Raw genomic sequence first — 24,838 nt, 5'->3', positions numbered from 1 at the left:
CACAGAGGGTGGTACGTGTATGGAATGAGCTGCCAGAGGAAGTGGTGGAGGCTGGTACAATTACAGCATTTAAAAGGCATCTGGATGGGTATATGAATAGGAAGGGTTTGGAGGGATATGGGCGGGTGCTGGCAGGTGGGACTAGACTGGGTTGGGATATCTAGGTCAGCATGGACAAGTTGGGCCGAAGGGTCTGTTTCTATGCTGTACATCTCTATGACCCTATGAAGACGTATATGGATAGGTTAAGCGATTGCACAAAAATTGGGCATATGACATGGGAAAGGAGAAAGTCATTCACTTTGGCAGGAAGAATTAAAAAAAAATCAGGGTAATATTTAAATAGAGATTAGCGACAGTGTTCAGCTTGCAGAGTGATCCATGTGTTTGAGCACCGGAATCACAAAATGTTAGTCATAGAGTCATAGAGATGTACAGCATGGAAACAGACCCTTTGGTCCAACCCGTCCATGCCGACCAGATATCCCAACCCAATCTAGTCCCACCTGCCAGCACCTGGCCCATATCCCTCCAAACCCTTCCTATTCATATACCCATCCAAATGCCTCTTAAATGTTGTAATTGTACCAGCCTCCACCACTTCCTCTGGCAGCTCATTCCATACACATACCACCCTCTGTGTGAAAAAGTTGCCCCTTAGGTCTCTTTTATATCTTTCCCCTCTCACCCTAAACCTATGCCCTCTAGTTCTGGACTCCCCAACCCCAGGGAAAAGACTTTGCCTATTTATCCTATCCATGCCCCTCATAATTTTGTAAACCTCTATAAGGTCACCCCTCAGCCTCCGACGCTCCAGGGAAAACAGCCCCAGCCTGTTCAGCCTCTCCCTATAGCTCAAACCCTCCAACCCTGGCAACATCCTTGTAAATCTTTTCTGAACCCTTTCAAGTTTCACAATATCTTTCCGATAGGAAGGAGACCAGAATTGCACGCAATATTCCAACAGTGGCCTCACCAAAGTCCTGTACAGCCGCAACATGACCTCCCAACTCCTGTACTCAACACTCTGACCAATAAAGGAAAGCATACCAAACGCCTTCTTCACTATCCTATCTACCTGCAACTCCACTTTCAAGGAGCTATAGTGTGTAGGTACAGCAAATGATTAAGTAGGCTATTGGAATGTTGTCCGTTGTTGAAGAGGAGGACTTTCTGCAGCCAGTGGGTGGTGACTCTGTGGAACTCATTGCCAGAGAGGCCAAGTCAATCAAGGCGGAGATACATAGGGTTATAATTAGTAAGGGACATCAAGGGTTACAGGGTAGAAGGTAGGAGAATTTTCTTATAATATGAGATCGAACAAGAATGGGAACTATTGCATTACTATCAGAACTGGCAGTATACCTGTCAGTTGAGAAATACATCAACGATAATCAAATGGTGGAGCAGACTCAATGGGCTGAATGGCCTAATTCTGTTCCTATATCTTACTGTGGGGTCTATTACTAGAGGAATTGAAAATAAATATAAGCAAGTTACACTTCGTTTATACAGGGGGTGGTAAGACAATGCCTCGAGCACAGTGTGCTTATTTAAGGAAGGATTTTTAAAAATCCATTCATAGGATGTGGGTGTAGCTGGCCAGGCCAGCATTTATGGCCCATTACTAATTGCCCAGATGTTCAGAGTTAAGCACATTGGTATGGGTCTGGAACTGAAAATGTGTCGCTGGAAAAGCGCAGCAGGTCAGGCAGCATCCAAGGAGCAGGAGAATCGACGTTTCGGGCATGAGCCCTTCTTCAGGAATGAGGAGAGTGTGCCAAGCAGGCTAAGGTAAAAGGTAGGGAGGAGGGACTTGGAGGAGGGGTGTTGGAAATGCGATAGGTGGAAGGAGGTCAAGGTGAGGGTGATAGGTGGGAGTGGGGGCGGAGAGGTCAGGAAGAAGATTGCAGGTTAGGAAGGCAGTGCTTAGTTCGAGGGTTGGGACTGAGACAAGGTGGGGGGAGGGGAAATGAGGAAACTGGAGAAATCTGAGCCCATCCCTTGTGGTTGGAGGGTTCCCAGGCGGAAGATGAGGCGCTCTTCCTCCAACCGTCGTGTTGCTATGGTCTGGCGATGGAGGAGTCCAAGGACCTGCATGCCCTTGGTGGAGTGGGTGGGGGGGGGGAAGTTGAAGTGTTGAGCCAGGGGGTGGTTGGGTTGGTTGGCCCGTCCGGGTGTCCCAGAGGTGTTCTCTGAAACGTTCCACAAGTAGGCGGCCTGTCTCCCCAATATAGAGGAGGCCACATCGGGTGCAGCAGATGCAATAAATGATGTGTGTGGAGGTGCAGGTGAATTTGTGGCGGATATGGAAGGATCCCTTGGGGCCTTGGAGGGAAGTAAGGGGGGAGGTGTGGGCGCAAGTTTTGCATTTCTTGCGGTTGCAGGGGAAGGTGCCAGGAGTGGAGATTGGGTTGGTGGGGGGTGTGGACCTGACGAGGGAGTCATGGAGGGAGTGGTCTTTTCGGAACGCTGATAGGGGAGGGGAGGGAAATATATCCCTGGTGGTGGGGTCCGCTTGGAGGTGGCAGAAATGACGGCGGACGATACGATGTATATGGAGGTTGGTGGGGTGGTAGGTGAGGACCAGTGGGGTTCTGTCCTGGTGGCGGTTGGAGGGGCGGGGCTCAAGGGTCTGGAACCACACATAGACCAGACCAAATAAGGGTGGCAGATCTCCTTTCCTAAAGGGTATGTCTGACAATCAGACAATGGATTCATTAGCCTCTTAATTTCAGATTTCTTTTGAATTAAAATTCCTCCATCTGCCATGGCAGGATTCAAATCAAGGTCCCCCTGGGTGTCTGGACTAACAGTCCAGAGATAATACCAGTAGGTGTCACCTCCCCTAAATGTAAATGAGTTTGAGACAGTTAAGAGGATGTTTCTTGGAATGACTGGGTTGTCTTATTCTGAAAGGCTGGACAGACTGGGTTAGTTTCCACTGGAATTCAGAAGAACAAGGGACGATTTGATTGAAGTCTATAAGACTCACAAGATAACACAACCCGTTGTTATTCACTAACAATCCCTACTAATAGTTACCCACTCCTTTGTACGTCCAACTGCTCTTCTCTCACTGGGCTCTATCCCCATCTATCATTTACTCCTCACCACCCTACCTTCTGCATAAAAACCAACATTTTCCGTGCTACCATCAGTTCTGAGGAAGCATCACCGGACCTGAAACGTTAACTCTGATTTCTCTCCACAGATGCTGCCAGACCTGCTGAGCTTTTCCAGCAACTTTCTGGCTTTGTTTCAGATTCTGCAGTTCTGTCGGTGTTTGTAAGATCCTGAATAGTCCTGACAATGTGGATATGGGAAAGATGTTGTGGGTCAGTCCAGAACCAGGGGGCACTGTTTTAACATTTTGGGGAAGTTGGGGGGCGGGAGGGGGGAGGTCACTGAGTCAAGACAAAGATGAGGAGAATTATTTTCTCTAAGAAAAGTTTAACAATTTTGGAGTTCCTACTCAGAAGACATTAGAGGCAGGAACATTCGATACTTTTAAGGTGGAAGTAAATATGTTCTTAATGGCAGGGGATCAAGAATTATTGGGGGGATGGGGCAATAGGCAAGGGAAATGTGAAACAAGTAGAGTTGAAGAGCAAAATGGTCCTAGATCATAGATTTATACAATATATATGCCTGAATAAACAAGACTAAAACTGGTGATCTGGGTCATTTACAACTATGGGGGCTTGCTAGCTGTGAAATGGGCTGCTATGGTTCACATAGAAACCATATTTCAAAAGAAGGAAGAAGGGAATTCAATGACTGTAAAATTCTGTCAGATCTCTGGAGGAAGTGAGAGATGCTATCGCAATGAATAACCTGTCTAGGTCATCCATCGCACCCATTTTGCTAACGATAGCGGATAGTAAAATGCTTGCTTTGTTGCTACTCCTGGGGTCATTTCATATTGCACAATTTTCTTATATGATTAGATTCTCTACAGTGTGGAAAGAGGCCCATTCAGCCCAACCAGTCCACACTGACCCGCCAGAGAGTAAGCCACCCAGACCCGTTTCCCTCTGAATGAAGCACCTAACACTACGGGCAGTTTAGCACAGCCAATCGACCGACCTGCACATCTTTGTGACTGTGGGAGGAAACCGCAGCACCCGGAGGAAACCCACACAGACACAGGGAGAATGTGCAAACTCCACATCAGACAGTCGCCCGAGGCTGGAATCGAACCTGGGACCCTGGTGAGGCACCCATGGTAACGACTGAGCCACCGTGCCACCCTTATGTGAGACCGAACGAGAACGGGAACTACTGCATTATTATCAGAACCGACGGTATATCTGTTGCCCTTTCCCTGCTCCGTGGTAGAGGACTTGGGTTTTGGAAGGTGCTGCCTTGAGGATCTTTGGTGAGTTTCTGCAGTGTATCTTGTTGATGGTACACACTGCTGCTACTGAGCGTCGGGTGGGGGGGGGGTGGATGTTTGTGGATGTGGCGCCAATCAAGCGAGGGGGCTGCTTTGTCCCAGGACGGTGTCGAGCTTCTTGAGTGTTGTTGGAGCTGCCCCCATCCAGGGGCAAGTGGGGAGTATTCCCTCACCCTCCTGACTCGTGCCTTTGCAGATGGTGGGACGGGCTTTCGGGAGTCAGGAGGTGAGTTACTCGCTTCTGGCCAATGGTAAATGGGGTAAGGGACTTAAAGAGGATGATAAAGGAGTCCTCCTTGAACAGTGGGCTGAGGGGTGGAGGGAAGATGAAGTCTGGGAGTTTGTGGAAGGCAGTCCTCCCAGCCTCCAGGTGGCGACAGTAAGACAGTGGAGCTTCTGGGAAGAAATTAGAGTGTATGTGAAGTAGTCCTCCCAGCCTCCAGGTGGCGTGGGGGGGGGGGGGGGAGGTCAGTGTAACTCTGGGAATAAAGGAAGTTGCATGCGAGAGAGTCCTCCCAGCCTCCAGGTGGCGTGGGGGAGAAGGGGGGTGGTCAGTGTAACTCTGGGAATAAAGGAAGTTGCATGCGAGAGAGTCCTCCCAGCCTCCAGGTGGCGTGGGGGAGGAGGGGGGGTGGTCAGTGTAACTCTGGGAATAAAGGAAGTTGCATGCGAGAGAGTCCTCCCAGCCTCCAGATGGCGTGCTGGAGAGTCAGTGTAACTCTGGGAATAAAGGAAGTTGCAGGCGAGAGAGTCCTCCCAGCCTCCAGATGGCGTGCTGGAGAGTCAGTGTAACTCTGGGAATAAAGGAAGTTGCATGCGAGAGAGTCCTCCCGGCCTCCAGGTGGCGTGGGGTGGGGGGGGAATCAGTGTAACTCTGGGAATAAAGGAAGTTGCATGCGAGAGAGTCCTCCCAGCCTCCAGATGGCGTGCTGGAGAGTCAGTGTAACTCTGGGAATAAAGGAAGTTGCATGCGAGAGAGTCCTCCCGGCCTCCAGGTGGCGTGGGGGGGAACTTGTTTGGTCAGGCGTCAAACGTCCTTGGCGTTGCCATGGCAAAAGCGGCGCGAATCTCGCGAGACAGGGTGGCATTTCCGGTCCGGCCGCGGGGGGAAGAGAGCGTGGTCTGCGCCTGCGCATCGGCTCGTGGTGGGGGGTTGTGCGGGTGAACGGAACCAAAGGCGACGCTGCGTTTAGAAGGTGTTTTTTTTTCCCCTCTCTGGAGAAGAAGGGGCGCCGATTCGGGCTGTACTGAGTGAGACCGTGTGGGGCGGAGAGAAGGAGAAGCGGGTCCGGAACCTCGGGTGAACTGGGCCCTTCGCCGCCCGCCTCTTTTCGGTTTTTTTTTGTGTGTGTGTGTGTCACCCCGGCAGCGGTTCGCGGGGAACATCCAATGGCAGGGCAGCCGGAGCACTGAGTGACGGCCGGCCCGACCAATCGGCTGCAGGATCCCCCGCCATGCGTGACAGTTAGATCAGCCAATCGACAGCGGGGCGCAGGTTGAGTGAAGGTACATCCAGCCAATCGGAGGCTGTCCTGGACTGCGTGACGGTCGGATTGGCCAATCTACAGCGGGGCTGGGTCTGGGTGGCCGCCTGCCCCTCCAAGGGGACGGTAATCATTGGCAGGTGGGCTATGAGTCTCCAGCCAATCAGCGAATTGAGTGAGTGGGTCTTTCTTAATTGTTGTCGCGCCTCCAATAGAGAGGGGGGTAACTAACTGGCCAATCAGCCCCTCTCAGGGGGTAACTAACTGGCCAATCAGGCCCTCTCAGGGGGTAACTAACTGGCCAATCAGGCCCTCTCAGGGGTAACTAACTGGCCAATCAGCCCCTCTCAGGGGGTAACTAACTGGCCAATCAGACTCTCTCAGGGGGTAACTAACTGGCCAATCAGGCCCTCTCAGGGGGTAACTAACTGGCCAATCAGGCCCTCTCAGGGGTAACTAACTGGCCAATCAGCCCCTCTCAGGGTAACTAACTGGCCAATCAGACTCTCTCAGGGGGTAACTAACTGGCCAATCAGCCCCTCTCAGGGTAACTAACTGGCCAATCAGCCCCTCTCAGGGGGTAACTAACTGGCCAATCAGCCCCTCTCAGGGGGTAACTAACTGGCCAATCAGGCCCTCTCAGGGGGAAACTAACTGGCCAATCAGGCCCTCTCAGGGGGTAACTAACTGGCCAATCAGGCCCTCTCAGGGGTAACTAACTGGCCAATCAGACTCTCTCAGGGGGTAACTAACTGGCCAATCAGCCCCTCTCAGGGGGTAAAGAGCTAGCCAATCATTTCCTCCCAGGGAGTGATGAACTAGCCAATCATTTCCTCCCAGGGAGTGATGAACTAGCCAATCATTTCCTCCAGGGGAGGGTAGCTAACTGGCCAATCAACCCCTCTCATGGGGTACCTAACTGACCAATCACTTCCTCTCAAGGGATAAGTAAGTAATTGGCCAATCAGTTCATTTAGAGCAGAAAAAATGTGTTGCTGGAAAAGCGCAGCAGATCAGGCAGCATCCAAGGAGCAGGGGAATGGACGTTTCAGGCAAAAGCCCTTCTTCAGGAATCTGCCCAAAACGTCGATTTCCCCTGCTCCTTGGATGCTGCCTGACCTGCTGCGCTTTTCCAGCAACACCTTTTTCAGCTCTGATCTCCAGCATCTGCCGTCCTCACTTTCTCCCAATCAGTTCATTCAGTCGATAGGTAAAAGCTGACCAATCAGCTCCTCTGAGCTAGCCTCCTCTCTAGGGAAGTGAGCCCCACAGAGATATCAACCACTGAGTCAGAAAGTTCCTCCCATGTCTTAAATGTGGGAGATCTTTTATTTAAACTGAGCCCTGTAGTTAGTGTCTCTGGTAGAACAGGATACATCATCTCAGCATCCACCTTGTCAAATTTCCTCAGGATCCTTTATGTCTTAATAGGATCAACTAATAGATCATGACCACATCTTTGGATACAGAGGAAACCTCTTCTGATTGAGAAAAGGCAGTCCCAAACTGAAGTGGTCCAGTCTTAAATGAGTTAAACGAAGTGAGAGACCATGGGTACTAAACTATGATGAAACACAAAATCAAATCTGGAATCTTTGACTCAGTCGGTAACGGCATCAGGTTAAAAAGCGTAAACACTGGTTGGTTCCCCAGCCATGTCCCGAACTCTTGGAAGGATTTCAGGGCCTTGCAGAGGATCAGGAGGAGTTTTACTGGAACTGGACCAGGGACTTTGATTCATATGGGAGACTGGAGATACTGGGATCATTCCCCACAGAGCAGAAAAGGTTTGGGGGAGATTGAATTGAGGTGCTCAAAATCAGGAAGGTGTTTTGATTGAGTGAATGAGGGAGAAATGGACACAGCTTGAAGAGATTAGAGAAAAGAACCCAAGGGGAAGATGAGAAAATTTTATTTGAAGCAGTGAATGAATGATCTATTGTCTCACATATCCAGGGAGATATGATAAAAAGTATTCTTTCACTGCAATCTGGTGCTGTTTTGAAGTAATAAAAGAATAAAAAGAAAATAGAGTTCATCTTCATCTGCTGGTGTCCCAAACACAGCTTCAGGACTTCTGCATAGTCCTGCTCCAGTCCTACCACACCCAGGAGTCCCCGTTTTAGGCACCAACTCTACCGAATGTGTCCAGGCTCCAGGCCTACTGCAGCCAAGAGACCCTGCTTCTCCATCGCCATAGCCAATGCCCCATTACCATTCCAGGAGTTCACACATCAGGCTGATGAGCCAGGAGTCACAAGTGACACCGCTCCAGCCAACCTGACTCCTGTGAAACAACCTTGAAGAAGAGGGTTGTTGTGATCTGGAACGGGTGCCGGGAGCAGATTCAACGGGGACTTTCGAAAGGGGAAGTCAGACAAATACTTGAAAAAGACAGATCTATCAGGGCTATGGGGCTGAGTGGGTCTAATTGGACAGATCTGTCAAAGAGACAGGACAGCTAAAGGGCTCTTTTCTAACCTATATTTATTGTCTCTGGGGTGTAGTGTTCAGCCATCAATGTCAGACAGTCGTGATAAAAACAGGAGAAACCTCACCCAGACAGTGGAGGAGTTGAGGCAAATTGAACTGACATATTTAAGGAGGAAGCTGTATAAACAACATGAGACTGGAGGAATAGATTAGGATGATGGGGGGGGGGGCAGCGGTGGGGGGATGGTGATTCTGGAGTTGAAGAGGGCTGGGAGGAGGCTGTTGTTTAGCAGGAATACCAGCATGGAAGATGGGTTTGGAAAGGGTTAAATTCCAAGAATGAGCTTATGTTTTCTTGAGCGTAGAAGATTTAGGAGGCCATAGAGTAACACAGCATGGAAACAGACCCTTCAGCCCAACTCGTCCATGCTGACCAGTTCTCCTAAACCAAATTAGTCCCATTTGCCTATGTTTGGCCCCTTATCCCTCTAAACCTTTCCTATTCATGTAGCTGTCCAAATGTCTTTTAAATGTAGTACCCAGATCTTATCACTTCTTTCTTTAATTGGGTCAGCTACTTGAGGATTTTAAATGATTAAAGCATTCAATGAGGTTGATAGAAATTATTTCCGAAGGTGGAGAAGAGCCATCAAATTCAGACAAACATATGAACGAGGACAATTCATCAGTTTAGCCCCTCGAGCACGTTCATAATTCAATAAGATCACAGCTGACCTGATTGTAACCTCAAATCTACATTAACCCCTGACCCTGATAACCTTTGAACCCAATGCTGATTAAGTATCTTAATTGCATAGCTGTTGAAATTGTTTAAGGACTCTGCTTCCGCCACCTATCCAGTGAAGTCCAAAGGAGTGCAGGTTAGGTGGATTGGCCATGGGAAATGCAGGGTTACAGGGACAGGTTGGGGGGGTGGGGGGGTTGGTGGGATGCTCTTTGGAGGGTCACTGTGGACTCGAGGGCCGAATGGCTCCCACACTGTAGGGGTTCTGTGATATTCAGGAATTGACTGCCAAAGAATCTCAATCCTCTGAGAGAAAACAATTTTGCCTCTCCTCTCTTTTAAATGTATGACTGCTGATTTTTAAAATAATAACCCTCCGTTCTACATTCTCCCACCAGAGGAAACATCCCCTCCGCATCCATCCTGTCAAAACACCTCAGGCTCTTACATGTTTCAATCGATTTGCCTCTTACTCTTCTCAACTTCAGTAGATATGAGCCTAACCTGTTCAACCTTGTCTTATAAAAAAAAAGAACCTGCTCATTCCCAGTATTAATCGAGTAAATGTCTGAAATGCCTCCAATGCATTGTCATCCATCATTAAATAAGGAGACCAGTATTGTACACGGTATCCCAGATGTGGTCTCTCCAATGCTCTGTATGGCTGAAGCAAAACTCCTCTATTTTTGTCACAATAAATGATGTTTTATTAGCTTTCTGAATTACTTGCTATCCCTGGATACTTCTAAGATTCATGCACTGGACACCCAGATCCCTCTGCATCTCAAAGCATCCATCTTTGTTTCTTCAACAGATTTAGGATCAATACCTTAGGTCTCCTCATCAAAGTCATTATGTGGGTTCTAAATAGTTGCAAGTCCCAATGATGCCTCCTGTAGCACACAATTTGCTTCATCTTGCTGGTCTGAAAAAGACCCAGTTATGCCTACTGTATTCTGCCTTCCGGCCACTTCTCTCTCCATGCTGAAGTATTACCCCAATACCATGAACTTGTATTATCATCAAACATTTTTGATTTGACACACCACCAGCTGCCTTCTGGAAATCCTCTTCATCCGTAACACATATTTCCTCCTTCAACTTCCCCAGTATTGACTGGGAATACTATAGTTCAAGTAGTTAGATGGGTCAGTTTTTGTTCAATGTGTGCAGGAGGGTTTTCTGACACCATATGTAGACAGGCCAACAAGGGGCGATATCATATTGGATTTGGTACTAGGGAATGAACCCAGCCAGGTGTTAGATTTGGAGGTAGGTGAGCACTTTGGTGATCGTGACCACAGTTTAGTTATGTTTACAATAGCAATGGGCAGGGATAGGTATAACTGGGGGAAAGGGAATTATGATGCGAGTAGGCAAGATTTAAGATGCATAGGATGGGGATGGATACTCTTGAAATGTGGAGCTTATTCAAGGAACAACTACTGTGGGTCCTTGATAAGTATATACCTATCAGGCAGGGAAGTAGCTGTTGAGAGAGGGAGCCATGTTTTACTGAAGACGTTAAAGCTCTTGTCAAGCGGAAGACTCATGTGAGGATGAGGTGAGAGTTATAGGTTCGCCAGAAAAGACCTAAAGAGAGGGCTAAGAAGAGCCAGGAGGAGACATGAGAAGTTGTTGGCGGAAACCCCTAAGGCCTTCTATACGTGTATCAGGAATAAAAGAATGACTAGAGTAAGATTAGGTCCAATCAAAGATAGATGTGGAAGTTATGTGTAGAATCTGAGGGCATGGGGAAGCGCTTAATGAATACTTTTTGTCAGGATTCACATTGGAAAAGGGAAATGTTAGTGAGAATACAGAGATACAGGCTACAGGATTAGATGCGATTGAGGTCGACGTAGAAGAGGTTTTAGGAATTTTGGAAGATCTGAAAATAGGTAAGACCCCGGGGCCAGATGGGATTTATCCAAGGATTCTCTGGGAAGCCAGGGAGGAAATTGCAGAGCCTTTGGCTTCGATCTTTATGTCATCATTGTCGACAGGAGTAATGCCGGAAGACTGGAGGACAGGAAATGTTGTTCCCTTGTTTAAGAAGTGGAGTCTGGACAACCCTGGTAATTATAGGCCAGTGAGCTTTCCTTAGGTTGTGGGTAAGGTGTTGGAAAAGGTTATAAGAGATAGGATTTATAATCATCTGGAAACGAATAATTTGATTAGGGATAGTCAACATGGTTTTGTGAAGGGTAAGCCATGCCTCACTAACCTTTATTGAGTTCTTTGAGAAGATGACAAAACAAGGGGATGAAGGTAAGCTGGTTGGTGTGACGTATATGGACTTCAGTAAGGTGTTTGATAAGGTTCCACACAATAGGCTATCGCACAACATACGGAGTTTTGGGAATTGAAGGCGATCTAGCGGTTTGGATCAGAAATTGGCTAGCTGAGAGAGGACAGAGGGAGTGGTTGATGGGAAATGTTCATTCTGGAGCTCAGTTACCAGTGGTATGCCGCAAGCGTCTGTTTTGAGGCCACTGCTGTTTGTCATTTTTATAAATGATCCGGAGGTGAGTGTAGAAGGGTGGGTTGATAAATTTGCAGATGACTCTAAGGTAGGCAGAGTTGTAGATAGTGCTGAAGGATGTTATGGGTTACACAGGACATAGATAAGATGCAGAGCTGGGCAGAGAAATGGCAAATAGAGTTTAATGTGGAAAAGTGTGAGGTAGTTCACTTCAGAAGAAGTAACAGAAATGTAGAGTACTGGGCTAATGGTAAAATTCTTGGTAGTGTGGATGAACAGAGAGATCTCTGTGTCCAGCTGCATAAGTCCCTGAAAGTTGCCACCCAGGTTGACATGGTTGTTAAGAAGGCATATGGTGTGTTGGTGTTTATTGGTAGGGAGATTTGAGTTTCAGAGCCACGAGGACATGCTTCAGCTGTACAAGACGCTGTTAAGGCCGCACCTGGAGTATTGCGTGCAGTTCTGGTCACCGCGTTATAGGAAGGATCTGGAAGCTTGGGAAAGGGTTCAGAGGAGATTTACTGGGATGTTGCCTGGTATGGAGGGAAGGTCATATGAGGAAAGGCTGAGGGAACTGAGGCTGAGAGGAGAATGTTGAGAGGTAACTTAATAGATACGTCAGATAGGGTGGACAATGAGAGCCTTTTTCTCGGATGGTGTAGGCTAACATGAGGGGACAGAGCTTTAAATTGAGGGGTGATAGATTTAGGACAGATATCAGGGGTAGTTTTGTTTACCCAGAGTAGTAGGGACATAGAACAAACTGCCTGCAACAGTAGTAGACTCGCCGACGTTGAGGGCATTTAAATGGGCATTGGACATACATCTAGATAATAATGGAATGGAATAGGTTAGATGGGCATTGGATTAATTTTGTAGGTCGGTGCAACAGCGAGGGCCAAAGGGCCTGTACTGAGCTGTAGCGCTCTGTGTAAATAACTCTAATGGTGGTTGAACATGATTCCCTTTCACAAAACTGTGTTGACTCTGCCTGATTATCTTCAGTTTACCTAAGTGCCCTAACTAAACCTTTTGTTTGGTAGCTTCTAACATTTTCTCTACAGCAAGTCTAACTGGCCTGTAGTTTCCTGCTTTCTGTTTCCCTTCCTTTCTGAATAAAGGAATTACACATGTTACTTTGCAATCTAATGGGAATTTTGGAAATTTAAAACCAGTGCCTGAACTATCTCACATGCCAATTCTTTTAGGACCTTAGGTTGAAGTCCATTAGGACTTGGGCATTTTCACTCTGTTGCTCCAACAATTCACTCAGTACCACATCTCTGGTCGTATAGCCATATAGCATGAAACAGACCCTTCGATCCCATCAGGAGAAATTGAGGACTGCAGATGCTAGAGAGCAGAGTCAAGAGTGTGGTGCTGGAAAAGCACAGCAGGTCAGGCAGCATCTGAGGAGCTGGAGAATTGACGTTTCGGGCGTAAGCCATTCCTGCTGAAGGGCTTATGCCTGAAATACCAATTCTCCTGCCCCTTGGATGCTGCCTGACCTGCTGTGCTTTTCCAGCACCACAACTCTCGACTTTGATCCAACTGGTCCATACCGAACATAATTCTAAACTAAACTAGTCCTGCTCCTGGAGCATATCCCTCCAAACCCTTTCCTATTCATGTCCTTATCCAAATGTCTTTTTTTATTTTTTTTTTATTTTTTCAAACCAAAGGGCAATGCTAACACTTTTTTTTTTCCTTCACATCAATTCTCCTGGTTATATTTTTTTTTGAAGGGTAACAATCAACCTTTTTATATGTTTTTTTTAAATTCCCCCCCACTACCGCCTAACTGCGTTAGTGCTTCCAAATGTCTTTTAAATGTTGTAACAATGCCCGCATCCACCACTTGCTGTGGAAGTTCATTCAAAATGCGAGTCACCCTCTTTGTAAAATAAAATTGCTCCCATGTCTTTTAATCTCTCTCCTCTCACCTTAAAAATATGCCCTATAGTCTTGAAATCCCCGACCCTACAGAAAAGGTGCCTACCATTAACCCGATCTATATCCCTCATGATTTTATAAACCTCTATAAGGTCACCCTTTAACCACCCTTTAACCTTCCATACCTGGCAACACCTTGGTAAATCTCTTCTGAACCCTCTCCAGCTTAATAATGTCCTTCCTATAACAGGGCAACCAGAACTGAACACAGTACTCCAGAGAAGAGGCCTCATCAATGTACTGTCCAACCCTCAACGTGATGTCCCAACTCCTACACACAAAGGACTGAGCAATGAAGGCAAACGCGCTAAACATCTGTCTATATGTGACACAAACTTCAAAGAGTTACGTACATGGTCCCTCTGTTCTACAACACCACCAATTTTGGTGTCATCTGCAAACTTACGAACCATGCCTTCTATATTCTCATTTATATAAATGCTAAACAAAAGATGACTCAGAATTGATCCCTGTGAAACACCGCTGGTCATAGGTCTCCAGTCTGAGAGCGATTTTGCTTTTCCTGAATGCCTCCCTCCCTCTCATTTCCTTATTTATAACTGCTTCAGGGATATTTCTGGAATCATGTATGGTGAAGATCAGTGTAAGAGATCTGTTCAATTCATCTACCACCTCCTTGTTTTTCATTATTAATTTGGAGTGTTGTGCTCAGCTCTGAGCACCTTAATTAATGAATTATGTAAAAGCCCTGGAGAGAATGTAAAGGAGATTTACCAAAGATGTGCAGCTCAGGGTGAACTGGCCGTGCTAAATTGTCCCATAGTGTCAGGTGCATTAGTCAGAGGGAAATGGGTCTGGGTGGGTCGGTGTGGACTGGTCGGGCCGAAGGGCCTGTTTCCACACCGTAGGGAATCTTAAAAAAAAAACGATAACAGGAATGTGGGATTTTAGAACCCAAGAGACAGGAGAGAAATTGGGCATATTCACCTTGGATCATAGAAGATTAGGAGGTTGAGATGTTCAAAATTATGAACAATTTTGAAAGGGTGAACGAAGCTATTCTGCTTCCACTCGTTGGTATGTCAGTAACTAGGGGGTCAGCTTGTCAGTGAGATGAGGAGGAACTTCTTTACTCAGCGAATGTTGTTAGAATTTCGAATGCACTACCAGAAAGAGTGATGCAGGTAGATTCCACACAAGGCTTGAAAAGGGAGCTGGGTATGTGTTTGAAAGTGATGAGGTTAGAGGGCTATGGAGATAAGGCTGGAGAATGGGACTAGGTGGCACCACCTTCAGGAGCTGGTATAGACACAATGGGTCAAATAGCACCCTTCTGCCCTGGAAAATTCTGTGATTCTATCATTTTCCAGGAGTCGCTTTCTAAAAGACCAATGCTCACTTTTTTTAAACTCGTTCCTTTATAAAAATACTTGTAGAAATTCTTACCATCTGTCGTAATGTTTCTAGCTAGGTTTCTCTCTCGCTCCGACTTTTCTCTCCTTATTAATGTTTGACCTTTGCGATCTTTTATGTTTTTCTAATCTTATAATGCCACTTGTCAGTACACAATTATGTTACTTTGCTAACATTTAGATACTGTTCTTAAGATGGGTGTTTGGTACAATTGGGCGGTGAGTCTCTCACTTGGAATGTTTTGTACTCCTGAAAAGTACCTCTTCTGTGTATTATTAAATAGCTACTTAACTAAGTCTCTTATTGACCCATCCTTTAATATAATACAATTTAGCCAGTATAGCTTTCATGGCCCTCATAATTCCCCTTATTTAAATTTGTTTTATAAAAAAATACTCTCTGACTCAGCCCTCTCTCCATCAAACAGAATCTAAAATTCAGATACGTTAAGGTTGCTGATGCCTGGAATTGCTTTCACTATGAGACCATCATTAATTCGATTAAACCAGACCACTCAGGATTGATGGGGCAATTCTTCACATCAAAAGGGGGAGAGGAAATCTGGAACTTCTGTTTTGTTCTCTCGCCCACCCCCTCTCCCGCTTACCCTCCCTCCCTCCTTCTCTCTCTTTCCATATACAAGCCTGGACATTAATCCCAGTTTTGTCACTTGTAAATAGGAGTTAAGTAAACAAGGAGGGAATAAATGGAGTTAGGAAAGAGATTGGCTTCAATTGAATTGGATGATGGGACAAGCTCAAGTGGCTGAATGACCTCTTCCCGGTTCCAATGTAATATAAATGCTGGTTAAAATATAAGCACTGCCGCAGTTAGGCGTGAGTGTGGGGGTGTAGAAAAAACAAAGGCTGATTATTGGTGTTAATATGACTATCCCTTTCAAGGGTTAATTAGTCACTCGGTGGGTATCAGTCTCAGGAGTAAGGAGGAGGTGTGTTCCTGCCTCACTCCAGAGATCTCAGCACAGAAAATTAGGTTGATGCTCCCAGGGTCAGCGCTGAGGGAGCGCCGCACTGTCGGAGGGTCAGCGCTGAGGGAGCGCCGCACTGTCGGAAGGCCAGTGCTGAGGGAGCGCCGCACTGTCGGAGGGTCAGCGCTGAGGGAGCGCCGCACTGTCGGAGTGTCAGTGCTGAGGGAGTGGGCACTGTGGGAGGGTCAGTGCTGAGGGAGCGCCGCACTGTCGGAGGGGCTGCACTGTCGGAGGGGCTGCACTGAGGAAGCGCTGCACTGTCAGAGGGTCAGCTCTAAGGGAGCGCCGCACTGTCGGAGGGTCAGCGCTGAGGGAACGCCGTGGAGCAGGCCATTCAGCCCATCGAGCCCCTTGCTGTGTTTGTGGTAGACTAGTTGTCCATCCAGTGTCACTCAATGATCCTTCTTCACTCTCTCTCTTTTCTCTTCCAGGATGAGCGAGGCCTGGGGATTCCTGTGAGTCTGACACCATCCCTGATTCTTTTCCCCCCTCCAACTCCCGACACACGGTTCACACCTCCTCTTCTCCCTGCCTCCCCCCTCCCCCGATGGAGTTCCCTGACCATGGTCGCTTGCTGCTGCAGAACCTGCGGGACCAGAGGCACCAGGGCTTCCTGTGTGACTGCACGGTGCTGGTGGGGGCGGTGCAGTTCCAGGCCCACCGGGCTGTGCTCGCCTCCTTCAGCACCTACTTCCACATGTTCTACAAGGAGGAGGCGGTAGGCCGCAGGGACGTAGTGGGCCTGGACGATGAGATCGTGACGGCGCCGGCCTTCTCCCTGCTGCTGGAGTTCATGTACGAGGGCCGGCTCCGCTTCAGCGGCGCGCCCACCGAGGACGTGCTGGCTGCGGCCAGCTTCCTGCACATGAACGACATCGTCAAGGTGTGCAAGGGCCGGCTGAAGGCCCGGGCCCTGGCGGAGGCTGACAGCACCCGCAAGGAGGATGAGGCCCAGCAGCAACCGGGAGCAGGGGGAGGGCTCGGCCTATCCGCCTCCTACCGGGGGGTCGTGCCTCCCCCACCCGCCCCTCCCCTGCAGCCCCCTCCGCCCTCTCGGAGGCAGGCCCCGGCACCAGCGGAGCTGCCCTACGCCTCGGGGGGCGAGGAGGACAGGGCCGGAGCCTCCCTCCTGCTGCTGCAGCCTCCCGAGGCACCGGCTCCCGGTCGCTGGCCCCCTGAGCCGGCCGACACCACCACCAGCAGCCAGGCCAGCATGGAGACCGAGGCCTACCCCAGCAGGCCGGCCGGCAACGTCCTGGCCAGCCCTTCCTCCTCCACGGCGGAGGCGCCCTGCCCTCGCTGGGCCGGGCTGTCGGGTGGCAAGAGGAGGCCCCACCAGGAGGAGGAGGAGGAGGGTGGGGAGGAGGAGGCAGGGGACGGGGACACGGAGGACGACGGCGATCTGATCACGGTCAAGGTGGAGGATGACCTGTTCTCCGAGGAGGAGGCCGGAGAGGAACCGCCCGAGGCCGATGCTCCCGAGGAGGTGGAGGCGGCTGCTGCCTCCTGCTGCCCGCAGCTCGATGACCTCTTCCAGCAGCCGCCGGCGGAGTTAGCCCAGGCCCAGACCCCGGCTTTGGCCTGCGGAGGGGGAGGGGGCCACATCGTCATCTCGGACGAGGACGAGATGCCGTCGGAGGACGACGCGTTCCCGGCTCCTGGCCTCTACCACCACCACCGGGGTCTCCCACCTCCCGCCCCACAGGCCTCTCCGGGAGACCTGGGCTCCCCTGCCGCCTTGGGCCTTTCAGCCAAGCTCTACTTCCAGGACCTGCCGCCAGGGCCAGGCCCAGGGCCTGGACCGGGCCCAGCCGGCTCAGAGGATGAGCTGCCGACCTGCGGGGCCTGCGGCAAGACTTTCTCCTGTGCCTACAGCCTGAAGCGGCACGCCCTGGTGCACACCCGCGAGAGGCCCCATAGCTGTCGCTTCTGTCTCCGTCGCTACTCACAGTCCGGGGACCTGTACCGCCACATGCGCAAGTACCACAATGCCCACGTCTCGTCGTCATCCCCTGGACCAGGCCCCGGACCAGGCCCTGGTCCTGGACCCAGCCCCGGCCGACAGGACTCCTCCAACGGTGGCTGGAAGTGGATGGACAAGCCTCCTTCAGAACAGTGGAAATGAGATCCATTTCCTTTCCCTGACCTCTCCTCCACCCTCGACCCTTCCCCCTTTCTATCCTCAGTTGAACTCTTACCCCTCTTTTACCCTCAACCCTTCCCCGCCCTCGACTACTCTCAAACCTTCCTCCAACGTCCACTACCCTCAACCCTTCTCCCCCCCCCCCCACCATCCAATACCCTCAACTCTTCTCCCCCCCCCCCAACTATCCTCAACTGAACTCTTCCCCCTCGATCCCCAACTCTTCCACCCCTATTAGCCTCATCTCTTCCTGCCCCGTCATTAACCCCTCCCCCTCTGTGCCCTGAAGTGACAGTGGACTGTTTTTGATGCTGCAAGAGTTCTGACATTTGGAGGAAAAAAAACCCACAAAATTGCAACAAACAAAATCTTTTATATATAAATATATATATCTCCACACCAGCCATCCTGTAAAATGACTTTAAATTAAATTCATCCCCAGGAGCAGTTGAGTAAAAGCTGTACATTCGAGGAATGGTCTTGGTTTCTAATTAATTTGTTTTTTTTCTCTCTCTCTGGGTCAAATGGGTATGTTTTAACAGCATTCAATTTGTTACATATATTAAAACAATCTTGGACCAGCTCGCTGCACTCACCTCACTGCTGTGTGCTAATGCTGTTGACTAATGTTTGTGATGGTAATTTGTTAATGTAAACGTGTCACACTGTGAAGACTGCCATTTTAGCCAGGGGGCACCCGCAGGGCAGGAGGAGGAGTGAGGGGGGCAGATGTGTTTACAGGGACAGTTTTTCAAGTGAGGGTCTGTGGTAATTGTGTATGTCCAATCAACAGACTACTCTGGTCTCATTTTCCAGCACTTGGCCTTTAGCCTTTGAACAGCTTTATCAGAAAGTAATCAAGAGATGTTATTACAATACTCTGGGACTCATACCCAGGTCTGCTGTCTCACTGGTAAGAGCCCCCTCACATAACCTTATATGCTGCACTGATTGAAACGATCATCTGAATCTCAGATGTCTTGGTGTTTCCCAACTCTTCGTTTTGGGCAGAATTTCAGATACCCACCACGTTTTGGGTGAAAACAAATCCTGCCTTAAATCCCCCCTAAACCTCCCACTCCTCACCTTAAATCTATGCTTCCCCCACCCCTCCCTCTACTAAAGGAAAAAGGTTTCTGACTGTCTGTGCCTCTCTGTTGTACACCTCAGCCTTCTCTACTTGAAGGGAAACAACACGTCTCTTCCAGTCTCTTCACTGCTGAAACACTCCAGCCCTGGCAACTCCCTGCTGAATCTCTCTACACCCTCTAAAGTGCAATCACATGCTTCCTGTCAGAACGAGGAACAGGAGGCAGCCATCTGGCCCCTGCTCCATCAATAAGATCATGACTGACCTCTTCATGGACTCTGCTCCACCTACCCGCTCACACGCCATAACCCTTAATTCCTTTAGCGAGGCACCCAGAACGGTGCACAGTAATCCAGCTGTGGCCGAACTAATACTGTACACAACTTCAGCATAATCTCTCTAACCAATGCTTTTATTAGTGAAGACATTGAATACAAGTATCCCATATGCCTTTGGAAAATTTTCCCTTGGAAATTGTTTGTTCATGCTCCCGAACTCTTAAGCTACAGGCCGATGCTTCGTTCTGGAGGGGCCCCACTCTCAATGCTGGAGTCACTATCTGCTGACCCAATTGCTTCTCCACCCAGTTTCATTTATCCAGTAGCCTCTAGATAAGACACAGGAACAGAAGTATGACTGATTCAGTCCCATTGAGTCTGCTCCGCCATTTGAAGAGCTATTGGCTGATCCGATAACCTTCAACTCCGTCCCCGTCACTCAATTCTCTTCCCAGTTAAAAATCTGTCTGTCTTAAGACTAATTACCCAGCCTCAACAGTTAAAAATTTCCACAGATAAACTAGCCTCAGGGAAGAAATCCCTCATCTCAGTCTTTAAATGTGTGGATCCCCCCCCCCCGACTCTGATGTCGAGGTGCCAGTGTTGGCCTGCTTCCACAGTGAAGATAGGAGGGAAGGGGCTAGGACCAGAAAGCGTAATCTCAAGACCTCACCTGATGAAGGAGCAGTGCTCTGAAAGCTTGTGATTTAAATAAACCTGGTGTCATATGACTTCGGATTTATTGTGCATCAAGTCCACACTGACCCCTCAAAAAGCATCCAGACTTACTCTCTGACCCTATCCCTGTCACCCTGCATTTCCCATAGCTAACCCACCTGGCCTGCACATCCATGTACACTATAGCATGGCCAGTCCACCTAACCTGCATATCTTCGGACTGTAGGAGGAACTGGAGCAGCTGGAAGAAACCCACACAGATAGCTGCCAGAGGCTGGAATCAAACCCAGGTCCCTGGCACAGAGTCAGCAGTGAGCTATCCACTGAGCCATCAGGTCACACAAAGTAGGGGATAACCAGATTTGAACTGGGGACCTTTTGATCCGCAGTCAAACGTCCTGCCACTGAGCTGAACCCCCCAAGGATGGATATGTTTCCATAATGTTGTCTTATTCTTCAATATTCCAATGAGTACAGACATAAAGCTATTCAAAGATAGTCTTTCTATACCCTGAATTTACACGATTAATCTTCTCTGGACTGCTTCCCATGCCAGTATATCTTTCCTTAGATAGGGGGCCCTAAACTGTTCAGAGTTTTCCAGCTGTAGTCTGACTAGTGCCTTATATCATTTTAGCGACCCCCCAACCCCTACTTTTACACTCCACTCCTGTTGAAATAACAGCCAATATTCCATTTAGCTTCCCTATTACCTGCTGAAATTTGCTTTTTTTGTGTGTGATTTCATAGACGAGGACTTCCAAACCCCTCTCCCATGGCTTCCTGCAGTCATTCCCCATTTAAATAATATTCTTGGATAATCCCGTGATGTTCTACTGTTTTAAAATAGTCAGGTGCCAAAATAAAACCAGCATCAACGAGCCCTGGGAGGCCCGAAAGTAGGAGAAAATTAAATATGGTTTTAAAACAATTTAATGTGTTTCAAAAGTCCTAATGACAAAGGAATCCATCAAAATATCATTTCAGGGAGGTGTCCCCACTCCAGTGCCCACAGACTGTGGATCCTAGCCCCCCCCCCCCGACTAAGGATGTGACCATGAAAGAGCATCCAGCAACGTTCTGTTATTTTAAACATGCACAATTTGGACAATTACGCTGTCAGGGGTTCAAAAATAAAAATCCTACAGCAACGTTCCAACAAATTCATTCTAAGCTAGTCTTCCTTCCTCAGGTTTGGGGCTGGCATTAAACAGTATCAGAGAAACCTCACCGAACAATGAGGCCATTCTGCCCCACTGAGCCTGTGTCAGGTCTTTGAAGGAGCCATCCAGTTAACTTCTGGACCCCACCAACCCAAAATGTTAGTTTGTCTGTAGTTGCTGCCTGATCTGGGCTTTTTTCCAGCACTGCTAACCACACAGCGCCCCCAACCTTAAGCAAGTGTGTCCTTTTCAAGTATTTCGCCCCTGCCCGTGCACCCCACCCCCCCGCCCAAATCTTTTGAAAGTTCCTGGTGAGCCTGCTTCCCTCCCATCCCTGAACCTTCTTTGCTCTGAGGAGAACGATCCCAGCTCCTTCCGTTCAAAACTGGAACGATTTCCTCAAAACTATGCAAAGGCTAGGAAAGAATTTTCACCCAGAGACTGAGCTGATCAAACACAAACAGGGGCAGGCAAAGCCAAAGGGTGTGGAATCCTTTGATTCCATAACCTCTTCCAAACGACATAAACAATCTGCGTTAAGTAGGGGAGGACTAGCTTGGTAAACAAGGGAGGCAAGTCATTGACCATTCAGTTAAGATTGCACACACTTGCATGTTATTCTTTGGGGGTGGGGGAGGATTTAACAAAGGCGAGTGCAGCTCCTCAAGTTGGGTTGGGTTGGGGGTAGAGAAGGGAATGGACAATGGGGCCTCATCCCCAATATCACTGGCTGGTCTGAGTCACGTATCTGATCAATAGAGAGCTACAGAGCAGTTTAAAATGGAAGCAAAAATATTTTATTTTATTCCATCCAAGTGCATAGATAAAAGTTACAGGAGAGTCATAAACAGACATTAGTACAATACAAACCATCCCTCATGAGTCTCTCACCTATGGAACCATCTTAATTCCAAAACATTATCATTTTGTTCGAAAATAACACTCCACAGTGTAAGGATAATCTCAGAGAACATGCCGCCTTAAGTGGCACATGGATCATATATCCACTTCGGATTTCACGTCTCATTTTGGCAATTACAGTTTTTCAGCAACCTCAAAATCCCCCTCTACCCCTTCAAGGAAACCCTGCTGTTTGACAGAGCTCTCCGTCCCCTGTCCATACGGGATACCCCCACCTCAGCTTTGTCAGGTACTTGGCCATTCGGGGGTGTTTCATCACAGTGAAGACGCTATGTAAATGCAAGTAGTTGACAACATCTGATCAAAGCAGCCCGATACACGTTGGTTTGGTTCCTACGGAGTCCAGTGACCAAGGTGGATGGTGGGGTGGGGTATGGATTCTAAAGACAAGCATGGGGACAGAGGGAGACATGGAGGCGGTTTTTTGTTTCAGGCTGTCGTAACTCAACCTCCCTTAACAGTGAGGCTGAAACAGTGGAATCCAGGTGCTTTTTGGCTGAAGGAGCCCATTTCAATCCAGTTAGTAATCAAGGATTGAAATGATAAATACTGTTATTTATTGCTTGTGACACAGTGTTGACAGACAGCAGAAAGGTCTTTTAGTAACGCTTTCAAAGCAAGTATTGATTTTAATGCCGTTCCGAAAGCTCGTGTGTGTTTAACACCTGGGGTGGTGGTGGTGGTGGGGGAGGGGGTAGTTATGTTCACCCAGCCCACATGTACATGGATACACATCAACATTCGCTTCATAGAGAAGCTGCCAGGCTGGAACTATGTACAGTGTCAAGGCAGGTGGGGGGTGGTAAGAGGAGAGCTTTCTTTGGGGTGGTGTTGAGGAGAGGGGGCCATAAGAAATGGCCGACTTTGGCCTTTGGGCTCAACAAGAGAGCAGCCTTTAGGTGTAAAAGAAAAACCCATTTACTGTGCCCCCTCACCCCTCCTCGATGGTTTTTATTCCGGTGCTGTTGTGAATCATTGGCAACTCGGGATGGTTACCTGGAGGAAGGTGCATGGGCTGTGGTGGACAAGCAGTCCAACTATGTCGGTGTGGTGCACTTATCCCACAGCTACAGATGCCCTCACACCAAGAATCTAGAGCACAAACGAACTTTGTTCCTCTCGCACCTCTCCGGAAAGATGGAGAATTACTTTGAGTTTTCCAGACAGGAAGAGACGAGGTTTGGTTGCCCTATTCTCCACCTGCTCAGAGCGAGGCCAGCGGTGAGTCTCCAGTCAACAGTACACACCTCCCTCCCATCCATCGCCCGACATCAGGGCAGGGACACCCTGATGACCACTCAGTTGCCTTCCCCTGACATCAATGGTGACACCGAGGCCCACAGCAGCTCCCACACTCACTGTAATGAGCTGGCGATGGTCTAATGGTATTAATCACTGGACTGTTATTCCAGAGGTGAACAGCACAGTGTTGGAAAAGCACAGCTGGGGTCAGGCAGCATCCAAGGACCTGGAGAATCGACATTCCCGGCATTAGCCCTTCATCAGCTTGAAATGTCGATTCTCCTGCTCCTTGGATGTTGCCTGACCGGCTGTGCTTTTCCAACATCACACTCTTCGGACTCCGATCTCCAGTATCTGCAGGGTTCACTTTCTCCCTGTTCGTCCAGAGACCCAGGTTCAAATCCTGTCACTGCAGGTGGTGGAATTTTAATATTAAAAATCCTGGAACTGACATTGGCCATGAATCCATTGGCATCTGTCAGGGGTTTAAAAAAAATGCCCACCTGGTTCTCTAAGTCCTTGAGGGAAGGAAACTGCCGTCCTCGCCTGGTTTAGTCTACATGTGACTCCAGACCCCCAGTGACGGTTGACTCAAAATGCCTTCTGGGCGATAAATGTCCATGTTGTACAAAATGACTTTTTTTTTTAAAATGCTGGAGCAGCAGGAGCACCGACAGGTTAACTCTCTCCGCACCAGAGAGAGAGTGTAAATAAAGGTAATAATTCCACCTGAACTGGGCAGAGGTGTCAAACGAGCCCCCAAGAGCACTTACCTCAGATTTTCTCTCTCTCACACACACACACACACACACACACACACACACACAGTGATTATAAAATTTTTGCAGATAATACTTGGCCTCGACGATTGCATTAAAAAAAAAATGCAAGAATGAAAATGTACAGGTAAGGAATTCACTCTACACTGGACGAGAACTGGGACTGCAAAACAGATAACTGGCAGATCGTGAAACTTTCAGAGGAATTTGGTGGACGGTTCAGAGGTAGTACTGTAGCGTATTCAGGAAGAGCCCCGAAATGGGGAAATCCACGTTTTGGTCAGTGTTGGTTGGGAAGCTGGTGGTCCTCGGGGAGTACGAGTATCGAACAGTGAGGAATAGACCAGTTGGATGTCCTGTCTCTTTCTCTCTCCCTCTCTGGGTCACATTCATCCTCAGAAGAGTTGGATCATGGATTCCCGGGCCTGGCCTATTCCAATCCATTTAACTGTCAGGGTAAAAAAAAAAAGAGAGAGGACAGGGGTTAAAACGGGGTTGGGGTAAACACACGCAGAATTCTTCTGACCCCAGAGCGAAAAAGGAGTGGAGAGCGAACCCATGCCCAACAACTCAAACTAATCACCTCAAAACACATAAGAGAAATACACCTTCTCAAACTGCTTCCCCTCACCACACCCCACAAAACTCTGGAACCAGAGAGAATGCCAGTTACAGTCTCTCCT

General features: G+C 48.6%; 2 protein-coding genes across 14 annotated transcripts in view; one reads left to right on the top strand and one right to left on the bottom strand.

The window, feature by feature from the left end:
• The first annotated feature begins 5,494 nt into the window (after nucleotides 1-5,494).
• Nucleotides 5,495-18,475, top strand: LOC140457101 (zinc finger and BTB domain-containing protein 3-like). Its single transcript, XM_072551098.1, has 2 exons — nucleotides 5,495-6,058; nucleotides 16,293-18,475. Exon 2 carries the CDS (start codon nucleotides 16,409-16,411, stop codon nucleotides 17,984-17,986), a length of 1,578 nt encoding a protein of 525 aa, XP_072407199.1. The 5' UTR covers nucleotides 5,495-6,058; nucleotides 16,293-16,408; the 3' UTR covers nucleotides 17,987-18,475.
• A 3,512-nt stretch (nucleotides 18,476-21,987) lies between these two features.
• The window catches only part of LOC140457099 (adenylosuccinate synthetase isozyme 2-like), a 64,972-nt gene continuing 62,121 nt past the window's right edge, over nucleotides 21,988-24,838 (bottom strand). For all 13 annotated transcript variants that reach the window (XM_072551087.1, XM_072551094.1, XM_072551095.1 and 10 more), the window contains one exon: nucleotides 21,988-24,603. In XM_072551087.1, the coding sequence (XP_072407188.1) occupies nucleotides 24,551-24,603 (53 nt within the window). In that variant the 3' untranslated portion in view covers nucleotides 21,988-24,550. The remainder of the gene's footprint in view (nucleotides 24,604-24,838) is intronic.

This window comes from Chiloscyllium punctatum, chromosome 31 (genome assembly GCF_047496795.1).
Source record: "Chiloscyllium punctatum isolate Juve2018m chromosome 31, sChiPun1.3, whole genome shotgun sequence".
In the NCBI taxonomy this organism is placed as follows: domain Eukaryota; kingdom Metazoa; phylum Chordata; class Chondrichthyes; order Orectolobiformes; family Hemiscylliidae; genus Chiloscyllium; species Chiloscyllium punctatum.
The sequence above is the reverse complement of the archived record's forward strand: the minus strand, read 5'-3'. Positions and strand labels throughout refer to the sequence as shown.

Coding starts and splice junctions, on each gene's coding strand:
- LOC140457101 (XM_072551098.1), top strand. CDS start 16,409: ATGGAGTTCCCTGACCATGGTCGCTTGCTGCTGCAGAACCTGCGGGAC.